Source organism: Anastrepha ludens, chromosome 4 (genome assembly GCF_028408465.1).
Source record: "Anastrepha ludens isolate Willacy chromosome 4, idAnaLude1.1, whole genome shotgun sequence".
NCBI classification, from domain to species: Eukaryota; Metazoa; Arthropoda; class Insecta; order Diptera; family Tephritidae; genus Anastrepha; species Anastrepha ludens.
The window spans coordinates 127989316-128008653 of NC_071500.1; the positions used below are offsets into that span (position 1 = coordinate 127989316).

General features: G+C 35.8%; 2 protein-coding genes across 5 annotated transcripts; one reads left to right on the forward strand and one right to left on the reverse strand.

Annotated features, from left to right (window-relative positions):
- The first annotated feature begins 3773 nt into the window (after positions 1–3773).
- LOC128861133 (BAG family molecular chaperone regulator 2) lies at positions 3774–10282 on the forward strand. Of its 4 annotated transcripts, none has more exons than XM_054099052.1 (5): positions 3774–4396; positions 5593–6382; positions 8951–8971; positions 9071–9213; positions 9277–10282. In XM_054099052.1, exons 2-5 carry the CDS (start codon positions 6102–6104, stop codon positions 9648–9650), a joined length of 819 nt encoding a protein of 272 aa, XP_053955027.1. In that variant the 5' UTR covers positions 3774–4396; positions 5593–6101; the 3' UTR covers positions 9651–10282. The 4 variants fall into 4 exon arrangements, 3 of the variants coding, with proteins under 3 accessions (XP_053955027.1, XP_053955026.1, XP_053955025.1); XR_008454340.1 differs by lacking the exons at positions 3774–4396; positions 5593–6382 and adding an exon at positions 4417–5548 and having other exon boundaries at positions 9277–9920; positions 9987–10282; XM_054099051.1 differs by lacking the exons at positions 3774–4396; positions 5593–6382 and adding exons at positions 4417–4822; positions 5177–5548.
- A 124-nt stretch (positions 10283–10406) lies between these two features.
- Positions 10407–14338, reverse strand: LOC128861132 (uncharacterized). Its single transcript, XM_054099049.1, has 2 exons — positions 13798–14338; positions 10407–11116 (listed from the first exon to the last, which is right to left on the reverse strand). Exons 1-2 carry the CDS (start codon positions 14260–14262, stop codon positions 10427–10429), a joined length of 1155 nt encoding a protein of 384 aa, XP_053955024.1. The 5' UTR covers positions 14263–14338; the 3' UTR covers positions 10407–10426.
- Between the last annotated feature and the right edge of the window lie 5000 nt (positions 14339–19338).

Sequence of the window (19338 nt, forward strand, 5' to 3'; positions counted from 1 at the left end):
AGTGAGCTAACGTGAGAAGGCGAAGCATTCCAGGATAGCTGGCTGTGCGCTGGGTTTGGGACCCGCCACTTAAAAATTCCCACCAATGAAAAGATTAAAAAAGCCTCGGATAAGAACTGCCTTTACTGATGACGACCCCTGCAAACGAAATAAGGAATATGATTTGAGGGCATGCACCTGGAATGTCCGGTCCCTTAATGGGGAAGGTGCCTCTGCCCGGCTGGTTGATGTCCTCGTGAGAGTAAAGGCTGACATCACTGCCATCCAAGAGATGCGATGGACGGGGCAAGGTAAGAAAAACATAGGACCTTGCGACTTCTACTACAGCTGCCATGTAAAGGAGCGCAAATTCGGTGTCGGATTTGTTGTGGGAGAGAGACTTCGTCGCCAAGTACTGTCGTTCACTCCGGTGGACGAGCGTCTCGCAATAATCCGCATCAAAGCGCGATTTTTTAACATCTCGCTAATTTGCGCCCACGCCCCGACGGAAGAGAAGGACGATGCGACCAAGGATTCCTTCTATGAGCGCTTGGAACGTTCCTATGAGCGCTGCCCCCGCCACGACATAAAAATCGTGCTTGGCGACTTCAACGCCAGGGTGGGCAAGGAGGGAAAATTCAGCCTGCACAACGAAACATCCGGTAACGGACAGAGGCTGATCGACTTCGCCGGGGCCCGAAACATGGTAGTCTGCAGCACCAGATTCCAGCATAAAAAGATACACCAAGCTACCTGGCTGTCTCCTGATCGAAAAACGCGAAACCAGATCGATCATGTTGTGATAGATGGAAGACACGCTTCTAGTGTATTAGATGTACGTACGATCCGAGGAGCCAACATCGACAACATTACCTTGTTGCAGCCAAACTGCGCACACGCCTCTGTGCAGCAAAAAACGTACATCTACCTACGCAAAGAATGTTCGACATCGAAAAGCTGCAATCACAACAGACAGCCAGAAGATTCGCCACTCGACTCTCACTCCTGCTCTCGGAGAGCACTGCCCAACACACCGGCATGCGCGAGCAATGGAGCAACATTTCTCGTTCCCTACGTACCGCCGCCGAAGAAGAAATCGGATTCCGGCGAGCCCGAAAAAACAATTGGTACGACGAGGAATGTCATGCTGCCGCCGAAAGAAAAGATGCCGCCTATAGAGCCACGCTGCGATCGGGCGCAACGCGAGCCATGTGGGATCGCTACAGAGAGCTGAAAAAGGAAGAGAGACGTATTATCCGACAGAAGAAACGAGAGGCCGAAATACGTGAGTGCGAGGAGCTTGAGATGATGGCCAATAGGAACAACGCCCGAAAATTCTACCAGAAAGTTCGGCGGCTTACAGAAGGTTTTAAGACCGGGGCGTTGTCCTGTAAGAACAAAGACGGCGATCTGGTGACTGACGTACAGAGCAATCTAAAATTATGGAGGGAACACTTCTCGAACCTGTTAAACGGTGACAGCTGCGCATGTCATAGAGAATGTGAAGATCCCGATACCCCAATCGTTTACGACGGAATTGTCGTTCCGTTACCTGACCATGACGAGGTGAGAATAGCGATAACGCGGCTAAAGAACAACAAAGCCGCGGGCGCCGACGGACTGCCGGCTGAGCTATTCAAACATGGCGGCGAGGAGCTGGTAAGGTGCATGCATCAGCTCCTATGCAAAATATGGTCGGATGAAAGCATGCCTGCCGATTGGAATTTAAGTATGCTCTGCCCAATCCATAAGAAGGGTGATCCTGCAATTTGTGCCAATTACCGCGGGATTATTCTTCTAAATATCGCTTATAAGGTTCTAGCGAGCGTATTGTGTGAAAGGCTGAAGCCCACCGTCAACCAACTGATAGGACCTTATCAGTGTGGCTTCAGACCTGGAAAGTCTACCATCGACCAAATATTCACAATACGCCAAATCTTGGAAAAGACCCACGAAAGGAGAATCGACACACACCATCTTTTTGTCGACTTCAAAGCTGCATTCGACAGTACGGAAAGGAGTTACCTGTATGCCGCTATGTCTGAATTTGGTACCCCCGCAAAACTAATACGGCTATGTAAGATGACGTTGCTCAACACCAGCAGCGCCGTCAGAATTGGGAAGGACCTCTCCGAGCCGTTTGATACCAAACGAGGTTTTAGACAGGGTGACTCACTGACGTGTGACTTCTTTAACCTGATGCTGGAGAGCATCGTACGAGCCGCAGAACTTAATCGCTCAGGCACAATATTTTATAAGAGCGTACAATTGTTGGCGTATGCCGATGATATCGATATCATCGGCCTTAACAACCGCGCTGTTAGTTCTGCCTTCTCCAAACTGGATAAAGAGGCAAAGCGAATGGGTTTGGTGGTGAACGAGGACAAAACGAAGTACCTCCTGTCTTCAAACAAACAGTCGGCGCACTCGCGTATCGGCACCCACGTCACTGTAGACAGTTATAATTCCGAGGTTGTAAAAGACTTCGTTTATTTAGGAACCAGCATTAACACCGATAACAATGTCAGCCTTGAAATCCAACGTAGAATCTATCTTGCCAACAAGTCCTACTTTGGACTAAGTAGGCAACTGAGCAGTAAAGTCCTCTCTCGACGAACAAAACTAACACTCTACAAGACTCTCATCATGCCCGTCCTGACGTATGGTGCAGAAGCTTGGACGATGACAACATCCGATGAAGCGACGCTTGGAGTATTCGAGAGAAATATTCTGCGTAAGATTTTTGGACCTTTGCACGTTGGCAACGGCGAATATCGCAGACGATGGAACGATGAGCTGTATAAGCTTTAGGACGACATAGACATAGCGCAGCGAATAAAGATCCAGCGGCTTCGTTGGCTGGGTCATGTCGTCCGAATGGATACAAACGCTCCGGCTTTGAAAGTATTCGATGCGGTACCAGCTGGTGGTAGCAGAGGAAGAGGAAGGCCTCCTCTGCGTTGGAAAGATCAGGTGGAGAAGGACTTGGCTTCACTTGGTGTGTCCAATTGGCGCCGGTTAGCACGAGAAAGAAACGACTGGCGCGCTTTGTTAAGCTCGGTCAAAATCGCGTAAGCGGTTATCGCGCCAATTAAGAAGAAGAAGAAGAATTTCAAAACTTAAATTTTAACCACTAATTCTTTTTTGCTCGTAAACGTCTGTTATTTCACACATAGGGAATAATTACATTTCTCAAAACATTTTCTTTAGAAATGGTGCGTATTAGCTTTAAATCCATAGCGTAGATCGTCTCTGTTAGAAAGACGTAATTATTTCAAAATGTTGTGCGTTTAGAAACATCACTATTAAGGTGCTGGCCCAATGCAGGCTGGCTTCGATAACTGTTCAAAAATGAACAATACTGAAATATTTGAAATGAGAATAAATTGCAGCTTTGCTTCAACGCTTGAAGTACGCCGAAGATTCAAATAGCTCAAATTGAACACCCCTATCTTTCACTTACGTAATTCGCGCACCAAACTTTAGTTGTTGGCATGATTAGCGTCTTATCTTGTACATTTTCCCTATTATAAGACAAATTCGCAATATTTTTTCACAGCTTCTAATTTACATTATGATTCAAAAATGTATTATGTATTATTGAATATGGTTAACATCGCTGTTTCCTTTTTCCTTTTACGAAACATCTGATTGTTATGACAGCTTTCAAAGCGATCATTTGGCCATATAAGTTTTCAATGTCAAGCACAAGTATAGCAAACGAGCATTAGGCCAGCACCTTTAGAATAACATCGTTCGCTTACCATTGGCAACGCCAATTGTTCTTCAAATGGCAATCGATTGTGAACTGGTGAATTAGAAGAAGCAGTGAACAAACATTTCATCCCACTCATAAATTTAGAGTTTTTCATTGTAAAATTCCGTCTCAAAATTAAAACGGATTGTGTTTTTTGAGTAAATGTCAAAAATAGCAAAACTTAACAAACGAAAAATTAAAAAAACAGAATAATTTGCCATAAGCGGAAACACAGCAAATAATATTTGCCAACCGGCAGAACTTTGTCACATATTCCGTTTTTTTTCTTCTCTTCAATATCTTGTGCGCAGTACCCAGCAACACAACGTATGTGAAGTTGTGTATCAGTAAACAGAAGGCAATCGCAAGAAGAAGCGCAGCAGTGGAATTAGAAGGCAGAACTTTGCATTTATTAAATAATTTGTAAAAAAATTGGAGATTGTCATTGAAAACTTTATTCATATTGCAATTGGAAAGCTATTTAAAACGAATCCAGCTAAGAGTACGTGGTGCTTGAAGAACGACTTAAGTGTCTTGCATCCGAAGAACCTTCAAAGGATAATCGGCGGAGTTTTGTGAAAAACCTGAAGGCGATCTGCGTGGCCTGCTCCCAGTTCCCTTATGTGAAGCAGTCAACTTATTGCTTACTCTTTTACTCAGGTAATTAGTCATAGCACACCGCGCAACCCTCTTCAACCTACTGTATGTGTGATTTGGGGGCCCCCAATACATGCACCAGAGTAGTGAGAAAGTGGTGGAGAAGGAAGAACAAGAGCAGCCAACTTTTTTCTAGAAGCTTTTGCATATGAGGAAGCGACTCTAACAACAAACATCACGCATAGGGATTCCATAAGTGTTTGTTTCGCATAAAATTGTGCGAAAAATTAAATGTGTCGCCTATATCAAGCATTTGTTGAAATAAAATCGGCCAATTTCTTCAATTGCAAAGTGCCTGTTGAAGCGTACATATATGTACATATCTCGATAGATCTAGAATTTGGTTGTGTTTCGCGGGTGCGTGTACAGATGGCTAGTGTCGACTTATAAAAAACAAAAATAATACAATTTCCTCAGTGAGCAGACTAGGTGAGAGAAATATAATTTTCGTTAAGCGTACATGCGTTAAAGTAAACAATAAAGAAAATAACGCCAAATCACTTGCCCACCGTCCATGACATTGGTCTCGAATATTCACATGTGTCATAACAAAATAGACCAAGGCAAATTAAAAATATGCTTTTTGTGTGTAATTTTAGAGGTGTTCGTTTGAAATACCGAAATAGCGTTTAAAAAGGATACACAAAACTGGTGAAGTTTATTTGTCTACTTGCTCCAATTTCTTTTTTTTTTTTAACTTATGCGAAACTCGGTCGTCCCCGCGTTTTCCTACCTTTTTAATTATGTGTTAATAATTTTTTGTGTAAATTGTTTTTGTGGAAGTGCGCCTAAAGAGACTGACGATTCTAAAACGAGAAGAACCACCCGTAGCCGCGTACTTCACATAATGTTCGACAATTTTCTCAGCATGCTGCGTAAACGCCGCCGTCTTGACAATGTTGCGGAGGTATCAAACGCACAAACGACGCCGGGTCCAGCCGAAAGGGCAGCTGGTGCAGATGCATATTGGAATACTTTATTTAAAACGAGTTCGGCCGCGACTGCAGCCGCAGCTGATTTAAGTAGTTCTTCCTTCTCCGCCGCCGCCACAACTACTGCTGCCCCTCATGCGAGCACATCACACGCTTCTAGTGCAGATGACAGCGACATGTCTTTATTGCCGCTACCATCTCTGGCACTCTGCCCTATGGATAGGTAATTGAATATTAATTTTCTATTTGTTTTAAATATCTTTTCAGTATTTTTGACGTTTAATAATAACGTTGAGCAAACAAATTGAGGCTGGCTGCAAAGCGATATATATTCATACATAAAAGTATACATACATATTTAACATAGTAGAAGTAAACTGCAGATACGCTCACATTGCTACTTTAGTATATAAAACGGCTAAAGTTAAAAAAAATATACATTCCAAGTACGCATCCGCGAAGTACAAAACAAGAAAAGCTAAGGAGCAAAACATATTCACAATACAGTATAAAAGCCGTAATTTCCAAAATTCTGGTCAGTTAATAGGCACAAAAACAACCAAGTGTGTAGGCGTTCTAAATTATAGGCATCAATTCAAACATCAGCAACGAAAACGTTAACAACCAAGTACAACGATAAACATAACTCCGCGTTACTGCCTGCTCATAACGTCGTTTCAACGCAGTTGGTACCGTAAAGGCACGTTGCTTCATTTGAGTTTATTCGGCTGAGCGTTAAACGCAGTATAGCTTTCACCACGTCTCAGGGAGAAGATATGGATATTGATTCTGCTCCTGTGCCACCACCACAGGAGTACTCAGATAACCCAGCAGGCTATCAGTCGGAATCATCTATGAATTTCGATTATTTGCACGGTTTAAATGAGGGCGCATCCGCCGCAGCTAGGGCGTCCTCATCAGCGACATCACTGGGCGGTCATGGCAGTTCGTCGGATTCGCCGCGCCATTTTGGTGCTGTTGGTGGGGGTGGCATAGATGCGAGCACGTCCAGTATGCAGAGCTACGGCTACGTTGATGACAGTAAAGCATTGGACAGGTTGTTATCAAAATGCTATTTGAAACTAAAAAAAAATTGTTTTTCTTAAAAATACAATACTATATACTTACATTATGTATAGTTGGTGCTAAAATCTTACAACTGAAAATGGTGAAAAGTGCTTGTTTTGAGTAGTGTTAGAAATCACAGTGTTTCCAAAGTTGCTTCCTAATATAACAACAATGTGTGGGTATCATAAAAAACATACTAAATATGAACATGTAATAGTAGTGCAAACGAGTTGCTTCGAACGCGTGCAAAGTAAGCTCATGGCACACTTTCGTTTTTATAATTCCGTATAAGGAACCGTGAACGAAAGCAAGTTATGGAAGGGTGTATGATTCAATATTAGCCAGAGTTTCCCAGTCTCATCCAAGTATTAATTGATACGTTCGCGTATTACTACATAAACAGGCTAAAGTAAAGCATCAGTTAGATTTATATCTAAAGCATAAAGAGAGAATAATGTCCGATATTCACCACCAGCTGGAAACTTTTATCCAGCTAAGTAGTACAAATTAAATATTCACGATTAAGAAATATAAGATGCTGAGCTGTTACATTAAGGAGATATATACAGTTAGAATATTCAAAAAATCGTGTTTTTTTTCTTAATCTACAAATATTTAAAAATAAACACAAAAAATCGTTCCGGTGAATATTTTAGGAGTTACACACAAAATTAAAAAAGCGTTTCAGTGCTGGAGAGTACAAGGCTGGAGCGGCAGCGCTTACCTGGAACTTTAAGGGGTTATACGCAGTTATGACTTTCAAAAAAATCGATTTTTTTTTGCATTTTTGTAATGTACATATATTCAAAAGTATACGCACGAAATTTGAAGTAGATCTAAGCAATACTTTCGGAGTTATACCTAAATATGTAGAGATGCCTCGGCACGTTTTAAGGTAGGTATTGAAACTCTAAACGTGTTTTTTTTCAAAACGGCATTTTTCAAGTCGGTGTACACGATATCTCGAAAACGGCTTGTTTGATCGGTCAACCGTTTTAACTCAATCTTTAAACATACATTTTCTAGTAATTAATCGTTCCTTTTGTAAATCTGATACTTATTTTCCATTTTATAATCAATTTACGGCCAAATTTTAACGTAAAAATCGAAATCATTTCTTTTAAAAGCTGCCATTTTGTGAAAATTCACTATTTTGATTAGCCGAACGATTAATTACTAGATAATCTAATATATTAATAAAATTTGTTTGGTTTTTTGATTTCAGATAATCCAATCCTGAGTTACGATGTACACCGTAAATCGTCTTTTTTTAAAGGAGGTTCCAGAAATCGCCTGCAGCGCGCTCTATAATCAACATTTTCATAAATCAAAAATTTTGTTACGTTCTTGAAGGATGCTTTTATAACCGCCAAAAATTTTCAAATTAAAATATTCTGAAGTTTCTTCAGGATAAATCCTTGACAACCCGTCTTTTATTTGCTTCATAACTGTGTATAACCCCTTAAACGCGTTTTTCTCAAAATGGTGTTTTCAAAGTCGGTGACCAACACTACTCGAAAACGGCTAAACGGATTAGTTTCACATTTTAACATGAGCTTCTTAAATATATTTCTTAGTATTTCATTGAAGATTTTTTCTCACCGATAAATATTTTTTTTAAAAACAATTTTAGGCCGAAACTTTGGTTAAAAATCGATTTTTTTTTTTTTTGAGAAACCGCCATTTTGTCAAAAAAAAAAATGATTTTGTCTATTCCTTCGATTTAACATTACTTTAACGAAATCTGTTTGGTTTTTAAATTCAGAGGACCCAGTTCAGAGATATAATGGTCACCGCAAAAGATATATTTTGAGAGGAGCCCCCGGAGATCAGCTGTAGCTCCTTTCCAAATAAATATTTTTACTCATATTAAGTCTTATATACAGTTAAAATATATCATTAAAAGTTGTATCAGAAAAAATTGTGGAAAATTCGCATTTTTTCCGGTCTTCTAACAGTATATAACCCCTTAATGCGGTTATGAAGTCACGCGTGCATGACCTAAATGCTGTTTCGTGGTAATTGTACATCTTAAAGAATATGATGGAGGGTAATGGTAATAATCGACTATAGATACAAAGCGTTTTCATACGCTCATGCCAAATAAATTAATTTCATTTAATTAACTATATTTTTTTAAAAATGTACATTTAATAGTGAATGATGACATATGCAATTCGCGGCTAACTCTGGCTTTAAAAAAAATATTTTTAACTTCATCATTGCCTTCTATAAATTATTTGGATTTTTTTTTAATTTTAATTCTTCCCTCACTACTACAATATAATAATTTATTTTCGTTTGAAACTCAAATCAACTAAAAGGAGAAAATATATTTGTATTTAAAAAAAATATTTTTAACTATTTCTTGATTATGGTGTGCATTTATTTTACTAATTAATATTTACAATTGTTTCCCTTATTTTATTTTTATTTAAATCTATGTAACTCGATGTACTACTCAACCAATCACCACAATTACCCAACAAACAAACCAATAATACTTCACGCTTCATCGTATCTAAAATTACCACACTTGTAACAAAATGCTAAACAGGCCCTTTAACCTAAACGAAAGGTAATTTCCATTTCCATTATAGCTTCACCAATTTCTTAATCATTTATATGATTTTTAAGATAATTCACGCTTACTAAAATCATAAATATTTGCATTTAGATTTGTTTCAGTGTTGGACCAATTGGATGCGCGCGTTGAGAAATTTCGCAAAGATGCTATGGGCCTACAGGAGAAGAAGGATTTCCTGCTCATGTCCATCGATCTGATCAAGAGTCATGACATGCTGCATTCAATGATGGAATGTTAGTGTTTTTTTCTCATACTATATTTATGAACATTTTTAATGAACTTTCCAAAATTTTTAGCCGAACGTGAGGAAATCTTCTGCTACATACAGCGCGTAAATTCGCGTCTCTCCACCGTCAATCTGATGGTGCATACTGTGCGCGATCGTTCGCAGGAGGATGCGCTCAGTCAAATTAACGAGCTCATCGATATGATGATCACCATGCGCGATCCAGTTTTGGCGCGCCAACGTTGCCAACAATACCTGAATGCTTGCTGCAGTGCAGCTGAAGCGGCTGAATCATATGAATATGGCGTCGATGTAGATGCAGGTCCAATCGACAAGAAATTCGAGGGCGCTCTGCTGGGTTGTACGCTCGATGATCAGAAGAACATAAAAAAGCGGTTGCAGGCTTTAATGGGCTACTTGAACAAACAAACAGTGCGAAATTGAATGAAATGAGTGGAAAAAGACAAAAAAAAAATCAAATAAAAAGATGATGCTACAGGCTTTAAACGGAGAATTTAGTCAAATAAAACGTGTAAGCCATATAATGGATCATAGTATAAAGAATGCAAATGGGTGATTAAGGAGAAATAAAACAAATTGCTGCCTCAAAGCGCGCAACAACTGCAGGAAATGCGACGTCAAAATAACAAAATGTCACCTACACCTCAATACAATTCTTGTATGTTGCAGTTGTATGGCACACTTCCTATATAAGTACTTTTTTGAACTTTTTCCACAAAAATATTTATTACTTGTATTTTTTCTTTTAATGTTATTTAGTTTTGCATTTTTTGGCTAGATAATATTTAAACAATTAAATGCATAATACAAATTGGAGTTGAAGTTTACACCAAAAATGAATTGGAAAAAATAGATTTTAATTAAAAATAAAATTTACCTATTTCTAGTTAAAACCTGTGCACAGGAGCAAAATACACCATACACTTATTAATATATATATATATGTATATGTAGACAAAATTCAAAAAATACTAAACCCTAAAAGCGATCTGTTGTGTAATACCTAAAAACAAACATACATTTACTTAAATAAAAGAGTCGATTTTTAAAGTAAACTTCTTAGCTCACACATCCATAAGCATTTATTTATTATTGGCTGCAAGCATAATTATTTTACGCATTTCAAAATTGCACCAAACTTAAACTTCCCAACTAACTTCGATAAGTGGCTACAATAACTAATTAATAAGTCGCTTCCATTAAATATTCGCAAAGCAATAATCATTCGGCTGCAGCACACGATCTGTCAGCAACCATACAGCACCCGCACTGCTAAAGAATATCTGTTGTATATTCTTCGAAGTAAAGTAAACGATCTCATTGTCTTCCGCCGTCAAGTTGCGATGATATGCGCAACGCACAATTGCGCCGAACTTGGGTACCGCATAGAAAAGCACACCGGTGCGCACATCCACCATCATTCCCTTGCTGGACGCCAACAAGCTGCCCAGTAGCTCCAGTTCAATGGCATTCGATTTGTCATTTATGTCGTCCACATCCACTTGCTGCTGCTCTTTCCATTCAGTTGCCATTTCATTCGCATTACGTTTGACAGCATTACCCAACTGCGTCTTCAATTGCGAATTCGGTGTGGCATACAACTTGCCATCCGCATCGGCAAAGAGCAGTTCTTGTTGCAGGCCGAAGGCGATGTCAATTGGTTTAATTGGAAATAGCTCTTCGATGATGCCGTGGAATTTGCGACTATACAGTACACGTCGCAGCCACTTCTGTTCGACGATATCATAAGCGAGAATGTGCGCATCATCGGGCGGCAGAAAGTAAACATATTTCTCCACCTTACAGAGCACAGGATTTGGGCCCAACTTAATGACTAACTTTTCGGCGTCTTTGGGCGTTAGGTGGCTGCTGCAGTCGATGCGTAACACCTGCGTGGATGGCGCAGAGAAGGTAAAAAGTAATTTATGTATTTGTTTTTTTTTTTATTAATTTTTTTTTTTTTTTTTGTTATTTAGCTTATAGCTTCCAAACTCGTGAATTGTATTAAATTTTCGTGCAAAAATATTCACAGGTTTTTTATTTATGTTAGCATTAAATTAAATTCCAAACGCTGGATGGGTCACCTTACATAAGGTGATCTCGCTATAAAATAATATTTGGCATTTTACTAGACCGTAAGCTGGAACACTTCTTTACATGTTTTTAATTTCATGTATTTTATTTTTTATTTTGGTTAACCCAAATTTTTTTATTTATTAATTATACAATAATAAAATTAATTTTGATATTTAAATTTATTTTTTTAATTTTTTTTATAAAATCTATTTTAATTGTTAAATTTAATTGAATTTTTTGTTATCGTCTTCAAATTTTTCTTATTAAAATCTATTTTGATTGTTAAATTTATTTTATTTTCTTCCCACTTTTTTATGAAAATCTGTTTTAATTATTGAATTCGATTATTAGATTTATTTTATATTCTTCCCATTTTTTTTTTTATTAAAATCTATTGTATTTTGATTATTAAATTTTTTTTCCATTTTTTTTATTAAATTCTGTTTTAATGATTCAATTTTGTTTAATTTTTTATAATTTTTTATAATTTTTTACCGCTTTTTTATGAAAATCTACTTTAATTATTGAATTTCATTATTAGATTTATTTATATTGTTATATTTGTTTTTTTTATTAAAAAATATTTTACTATTAAATTTATTTTGTATTCTTCCAATTTTTTTATTAAAATCTAATTTGATATTCAAATTTATTTTATTTTTTATAATCTTCCCACATTTTTATAAAAATCTATTTTAATCATTCAATTTTATTTAAATATTTATTCAAAAAATTTTATTATTAGATTTATTTTATATTCTTCCAATTTTTGTTTTTAAATCTATTTTCAATTTAAATTTATTTTATTTTTTCATTTTTTTATTAAGTCCTTTTTTTTATTATTAAATTTTATTTTATTGCTTATAATCTTCCCACTTTTTTATGAAAATCTATTTTAATTATTCAATTTTATTTATTAGAAAAAAATTTATTAATAAATTTATTTTATATTCTTCCATTTTTTTGTACTAAAATTTGTTCTATTATTATTTTAAGAAAATCTTTTTTAATTTTTCGATTTTATTTGGTAAAAAAGATTTATTATTAAATTTATTATATTTTCATATTTAAATTCATTTTATTTTTTATTAAAATTTGTGTTAATTATTAAATTTTGTTTTCTTTTTATAATATTCTTTCCACTTTTTTATGAAAATCTATTTAAATTATTCAATTTTATTTAATTATTTATTTTTATTACTACATTTATTTTATATTTTGCCATTTTTTTATTAAAATCTATTTTGATTATTAATTTTATTTTATTTGGTTCCCACTTTTTTATGAAAATCTGTTTTAATTATTGAATTCGATTATTAGATTTATTTTATATTCTTCCCATTTTTTTTTTATTAAAATCTATTTTGATTATTAAATTTGTTTTTCCATTTTTTTTATTAAATTCTGTTTTAATGATTCAATTTTGTTTAATTTTTTATAATTTTTTACCGCTTTTTTATGAAAATCTACTTTAATTATTGAATTTCATTATTAGATTTATTTATATTGTTATATTTGTTTTTTTTATTAAAAAATATTTTACTATTAAATTTATTTTGTATTCTTCCAATTTTTTTATTAAAATCTAATTTGATATTCAAATTTATTTTATTTTTTCCATTTCTTTATTAAAATCTGTTTTAATAATTAAATTTTGTTTTATTTTTTATAATCTTCCCACTTTTTTATAAAAATCTATTTTAATCATTCAATTTTATTTAAATATTTATTCAAAAAATTTTATTATTAGATTTATTTTATATTCTTCCAATTTTTGTTTTTAAATCTATTTTCAATTTAAATTTATTTTATTTTTTCATTTTTTTATTAAGTCCTTTTTTTTATTATTAAATTTTATTTTATTGCTTATAATCTTCCCACTTTTTTATGAAAATCCATTTTAATTATTCAATTTTATTTATTAGAAAAAAATTTATTATTAAATTTATTTTATATTCTTCCATTTTTTTGTACTAAAATTTGTTCTATTATTATTTTAAGAAAATCTTTTTTAATTTTTCGATTTTATTTGGTAAAAAAGATTTATTATTAAATTTATTATATTTTCATATTTAAATTCATTTTATTTTTTTCATTTTTTATTAAAATTTGTGTTAATTATTAAATTTTGTTTTCTTTTTATAATATTCTTTCCACTTTTTTATGAAAATCTATTTAAATTATTCAATTTTATTTAATTATTTATTTTTATTACTACATTTATTTTATATTTTGCCATTTTTTTATTAAAATCTATTTTGATTATTAATTTTATTTTATTTGGCTCCCATTTTTTATTAAAACATATTTTATTTATTTTCATTTTATTTTCTCTCCACTTTCTTCTCTGTTATCTATTCAGTTTTCTTTAATTTTATTTCAGCTTTTTTAATAAAGTCTATTTTAATAATTCAATCTATTTTATATTCTGTCCATTATATTCCGTCTAAAAGAATTTCAAATAACACCTCCCCTCCCTGCTTCTCCAACTCACCTCTGCATCGTTTCGAATCAAGTCATAAACCAACAATTTTGGCGGACATACATTCGCACCTTTCGACTCCACTTCCTCCCATCCCGCATCAAACACCCATAGACGGCCCAAATTATCCACTTGCGTCCAAATGGCCTTCTGTATCAACTCACAATCACTTCTGTTGCCATTCGCGTGCGCACTACTATGTGGATAAATTGAACTCTGCAGTGGCACATAACTGCCAGGCCAGTTGGTGGCGATCAGCGTCGGAAATAGTTGACTCTTCACACTGATACAAATGAATACACGCGAATAATGAAGCGAAAGGTGGCGCACGCGATAGGACTCAGTGAGGCCAGACTGTGCTAAATGCCAAGCAATGCTCGTATGAATTTGCGACGCTATTATCGTAACACTAATCACAGAGATAATTATGGTAGAATATGCAAATTGAATTTTCACTTTTTTTGATGACATTTTCATGTTCCGCAGAAATGGTTTACTGGAAGCGTTTCTACCGGTACCGATGAGAGTGGAATTCCAACTAAATGCAATTGACCTCCGCACTGTCGCGTTGTGGTGCAAAGTATTTGCATTTCTTGCACGTTCTAAGCGCGGAGTAAGTGAGCAGAGCTCTGCTTTGACTACAATTGTTAATGAGTTAATGGAAAGATGGAAATTGGTATTCGATTACAAGCGTCAAAAATTATGCTGAGCTAAGCAAAGGTACGAATTATGCTATGACAAATGACCAATACGCTTGGCTGGCAGCAAACCGGAGATACAATACTTTTGATTGAGTGGTGCAATGCCAATGCTCGTTTTTCATTTTTGTTTTGTTTTTTTATGTATAAAAAATAGCTATATTATTGTTTGCAGTGCTGGATTTGCGCTGGGGGTAGAGGCACAACTGTTTGTGGAGGGAAATTTGAATTTAATTTTAGCACATTTTGCTCTCAATTTTGAATGTTGTCGGCCAAAGAGTGCAGAGGCCGATTGCAGTACCGGTGATGTGATTGGTGACTTACATGGCCTTCTCATGGCTTTACCTGATACACGAAAGAAATTCGAAATCTATGAAAATAAGGCGATGGAAATCTCATAGATTGAAAAATGAAAGGTACAAAATGGAGTAATTTAAAGTCACTACTTTTAATAACACAAAAATAATAAAAGCTGCCCAATCAATTTTAAAATGCGATACCTTTAAGATGATCACCATTTATGTACGGCGGCCGCCGTAGCCGGAATGGGTTGGTGCGTGACTATTTTCTAATAGCGGTCGCCCCTCGGCAGACAATGGCAAACCTCCGAGTGTATTTCTGCCAGTAAAAAGCTCCTCATAAAAATATCTGCCGTTCGGAGTCGGCTTAAAACTGTAGGTGCCTCCATTTTCTGGAACAATATCAAGACGCACACCACAAATAGGAGGAGGAGCTCGGCCAAACACCCAAAAAAGGGTGTACGCGCCAATTATATACATATATATATATATATGTATTTATTATTTATGGCGACGCTGGAGTAGACCATTTCATTACCTCCCCAACTTGCATCGACTTTTAAACTACTAAAATTTTTTTATTTAACGATTCCGCATCAGTTGAGTTGAGCGAAAGAGTTTTCGAACTTCAGGCTCAAGTCGGAGCTTCTAAATCTCATCTAATTGGGTTAATGAAAATTATATTTGGTAGTTTTTTGGGTAGCCTCATACCTACTGGGTGCCCGAATAATAAAAATTATTTCAAAATTAACAGCCACCCTAATTTACCTATACTAATTTCTCCACATTTCTTATCAATTCGCCAATAATGATAAACATTTTTCGCCATAAACAAACATTGATTAGAGTTTTCGGGAAGTCTTCGCACATTGGTCGAATGAGTCAATTTGCCCTTATTGCTTATTGGATACTTTCGGGCATCTAGAAATGTGTTGTTTGGTATTAAGTTATCTACATACATACATGCGTGCATACCTCCATACATACATATGTACTTACGAGAATAGAAGTATCATAGTATTTTAGCCAGTTTCCAATTGACTTAGTTATCTCTTTTGTTGTTAAGGCTTTGATACTTCAAATTGGAAGTTGTAGGCCAGTTTTAAAGGAATACTCTCATTTACTATTGTCGACCTTATTCATATTTCGCTAAGAAATTTATTTTTGTCAAAACTGATATATTTCGCTTCCCTGTGCAAGCGTCAAGGCTCGTTGCCAACAATCGCCCAATTGTAAGTTTTTCATGGGGAGTTCATTAGTTAGAAGAATTCATTAGAAGCACGAAATGATTTCCATTGATTTCAGTTTTCAGCTTTTGCCTGATGTCTGGTTTTAGTCCATACGATCAAGGTCATCTACTTATGTAGCTACGTCGCCATAAGCCCCTTGAGCGTCCTCAATTTCGTGCTTCCTGTGGATTCCAGTCTAAAGCAGCTCTGCCCAGTTATTGCGCTGATTTGCGCAGAGTATGGACTATTCAACGCCATTTTCTCTCCCGAATCGCAATATTTATCGGCCTTTGGTTAAATCTATTGCATACATCCGCATTTGGGATCCAGTTTTCGGGCCACCAGATACGGATAATTCAGGGAAGACAGCGTTTCGCAACCATTTGAATTTTGTTTGTTACTTCTTCGGATATTAGCCAAGTTTCACAGCCATAGAGCAGGAGAGATTTACTACTAGTGTTGAAAAAACAAAGTTTGTTAAGTAACCAGCTGTAATGCAGCAAATAATACCAGTTTTTAAACCAATCAAATCGTGCATTCGAGGCCTCTCTCTACATATGTGTATGTACATAACTAACAGCATTCATGAGTGCAGTATCTGGTGAGGCGGTCTTCAGCGATTGTGAGAAATGCATACACGCCAGATTTGTAGACTTTTCCAATGTGGCATAAACGAGTGCTGTAAACGATGTGCTATAACTTGCGACTAACCAAAGAATTAAGATTTCCTCCTCTGGGATAAAAGTTCATTAGGAGTGGCATTAATTTAGTATGTTAGATGATTGTCAAGTCACCGGAAAGGATGTAATACAGTATTAGATGGCAACCAATCAATAAGAATGACAACGGGAAACCCGCCAATCAAGGGGAGACCTATCGTCAGATAACTTGCCTTTCCCCATTAGTGAAAACACTTGAAGCTTACGTATAGTGCACAGGACCACCACAGCACTCACCAACATAAACACTCAAGGCAACCTCGGGCTTAACCAAAACCGTGAGAGGACTACCCCAGTAGTGTTGGGCCTGTCGAAGGTTTTCAGTACAGTCAGCCACTCCACGCTACTAAATGATATCTAACGGTCAAGATTCCCGCCGGAACTGCAGTGGAGATCCGGGAACAATCTTGTGGTTGGCAATGGTCTGTCCTCTTTCGAAATTAGATGACTCAAAAGCAAGGTGTGCCGCAGGGTGGTGTCCTTTCAACTTTGGTTTTCAACTTCTATATCTCGAAGCTACGCCAACTACCAGAGAGAGTTCCACTGGTCTCATAAAGCTTGAGACAGGCATTACACGACATTCATCGGGAAACTATCACCACCTTCGTAAACGCCGGGCCCCTGAATGCCGTTATCGAAGTCCCACCACTAGCCATTGCAGACGAAGAGCTTTAGCTACTTATCCAGAATCGACCCCGAAAAACTCATATATGTCCGGCATATGACGGTACACCGCACCACCTATTCACATGAACTCTCAAACCCATTCACCTAAAACCCCTTTCCCTCTGGCCGCAACATGTCCCAACAGCACGCTTCCTGGGTCTGATCTAGATGGTTAGATGAGTTAGACAATGACGATCGATGACTCGGGCAGGGCCTAGTGAAATGAGACAACAATAACAAGGGCAGAGATCTAATTTCAGTAGTTCACCTCTTAATCATCACCAATGTATGTATGTAAGTATTTACGAATTGAAGAAAAAATGGAATATTTATAACTGCGAAAAGCTGCACAAAGCGCAAGGTGATATTTGGTGAATCCCACAAACAACAATCACAACAAATAGACGTGCATACATACAGGTACATGTGCATATCATTATATATGTATGTATAAGTGTCATGCGTTGAAGTGGGCATACATATACAGTAAGTCAAAAAAGTTTTGGCGCACTGAATTTTTTTCACAATATTCGCAATGTTTTACTTGCCAATTTTTTCGTTAATTTCGTATAAAAATACAGTTCATACTACAACAAAAACAACATATTTTACACCTTCAAACTTTATACAACAAGAAAAAAATCATTAAATTTTCAACAAAATCTCGAATATTTTACGCAGAATTTGAAAATTCATTGAATTCTTAATTTTTTTTTTCTATTTTTTAGGAAAATATAGTTTTTAATATCTTAAGAATCGTGAAAATCGAAATTTCAAACTTTGTCTAAAACTCAGAAAAATTCATAAACTTTTTTCATCAACTTTTGGATCTTTTTACACAGAATTTGAAACTTTTTTCCTGGTGTGTAGTTTTGTAGCTCAATTAATTCTTGATTCCAATGGTTTTTATTATGCCAAAAACTATATTTTCATAAAAAGTTAATAAAAAAATTCAGCACGCAACAAGACTGCATTTTGTCCTGAAGATTATTTCTAAAAAAAAAAAAAAAATAATTGGCGCGTACACTCCTGTTAGGTGTTTGGCCGAGCTCCTCCTCTTATTTGTGGTGTGCGTCTTGATGTTGTTCCACAAATGGAGGGACCTACAGTTTCAAGCCGACTCCGAACGGCAGATATTTTTATGAGGAGCTTTTTCATGGCAGAAATACACTCTCGGAGGTTTGCCATTGCCTGCCGAGGGGCGACCGCTATTAGAAAAATGTTTTTATTAATTTTGCTTTCACCGAGATTCGAACCAACGACCTCTCTGTGAATTCCGAATGGTAATCACGCACCAACCCATTCGGCTACGGCGGTCAAAATATTGAAAAATAAATAAAACAATTTAAATAAAGCCATAATATAACTTGTATTTTTACAGTTAACTCGTCCTTGAGCTCACAAAATAAAATTGCGAAAACATTGGTTATATTGTAAAAGAAAATCAATGTGTCAAAACTTTTTTAGCCTACTGTATCCGCTTGTATTTGTGTTGCTTTCTGCCGATGCGTTGAATTTTACGATCAAATCGATAGCGATAAGCAAAGGGTATCTTTACATACACAATCTTCATTCCAATAACTAAATGAGTCAGCCCTCACAATTATTTCTCTGTTTATCAGCTCACCGCGAAAGCGATAATTAGAACTTATCAGTTAACCCTTGTAGAGAAAATGTTTTTATATGCAAATGTGCTTTGGGTGGATGGTAGAGAAGGGCTTATAAATGTTAAAAAAATATATATATATGATATATGTCATAAACTAAAAAGTAAAATATAGATAATATGCTTTTTCACTAAGGATTTTTTATATTTAATTACTTCAGAAAATTTTCTAAAAAAACAAACATGTAAATTGTACGTTTTTTAAATATGTAGTTTTTTATCAAAAAAACTAACAGGCACACATTTTTTTTTTTGTGTTTTTTGATACTTTCAGTT

What these genes read in the sequence shown, in the direction of transcription:
- LOC128861132 (XM_054099049.1), bottom strand. Translation starts at nt 14,262, where the DNA reads ATGAAAATGTCATCAAAAAAAGTGAAAATTCAATTTGCATATTCTACC. An exon ending in TGATTCGAAACGATGCAGAG is followed by an intron (nt 11,117 to 13,797) that starts GTGAGTTGGAGA and finishes CCATCCACGCAG; the next exon opens with GTGTTACGCATCGACTGCAG.
- LOC128861133 (XM_054099050.1), top strand. Translation starts at nt 5,094, where the DNA reads ATGCGAAACTCGGTCGTCCCCGCGTTTTCCTACCTTTTTAATTATGTG. An exon ending in GCACTCTGCCCTATGGATAG is followed by an intron (nt 5,549 to 8,950) that starts GTAATTGAATAT and finishes AATGCTAAACAG; the next exon opens with GCCCTTTAACCTAAACGAAA. An exon ending in GCTGCATTCAATGATGGAAT is followed by an intron (nt 9,214 to 9,276) that starts GTTAGTGTTTTT and finishes CAAAATTTTTAG; the next exon opens with CCGAACGTGAGGAAATCTTC.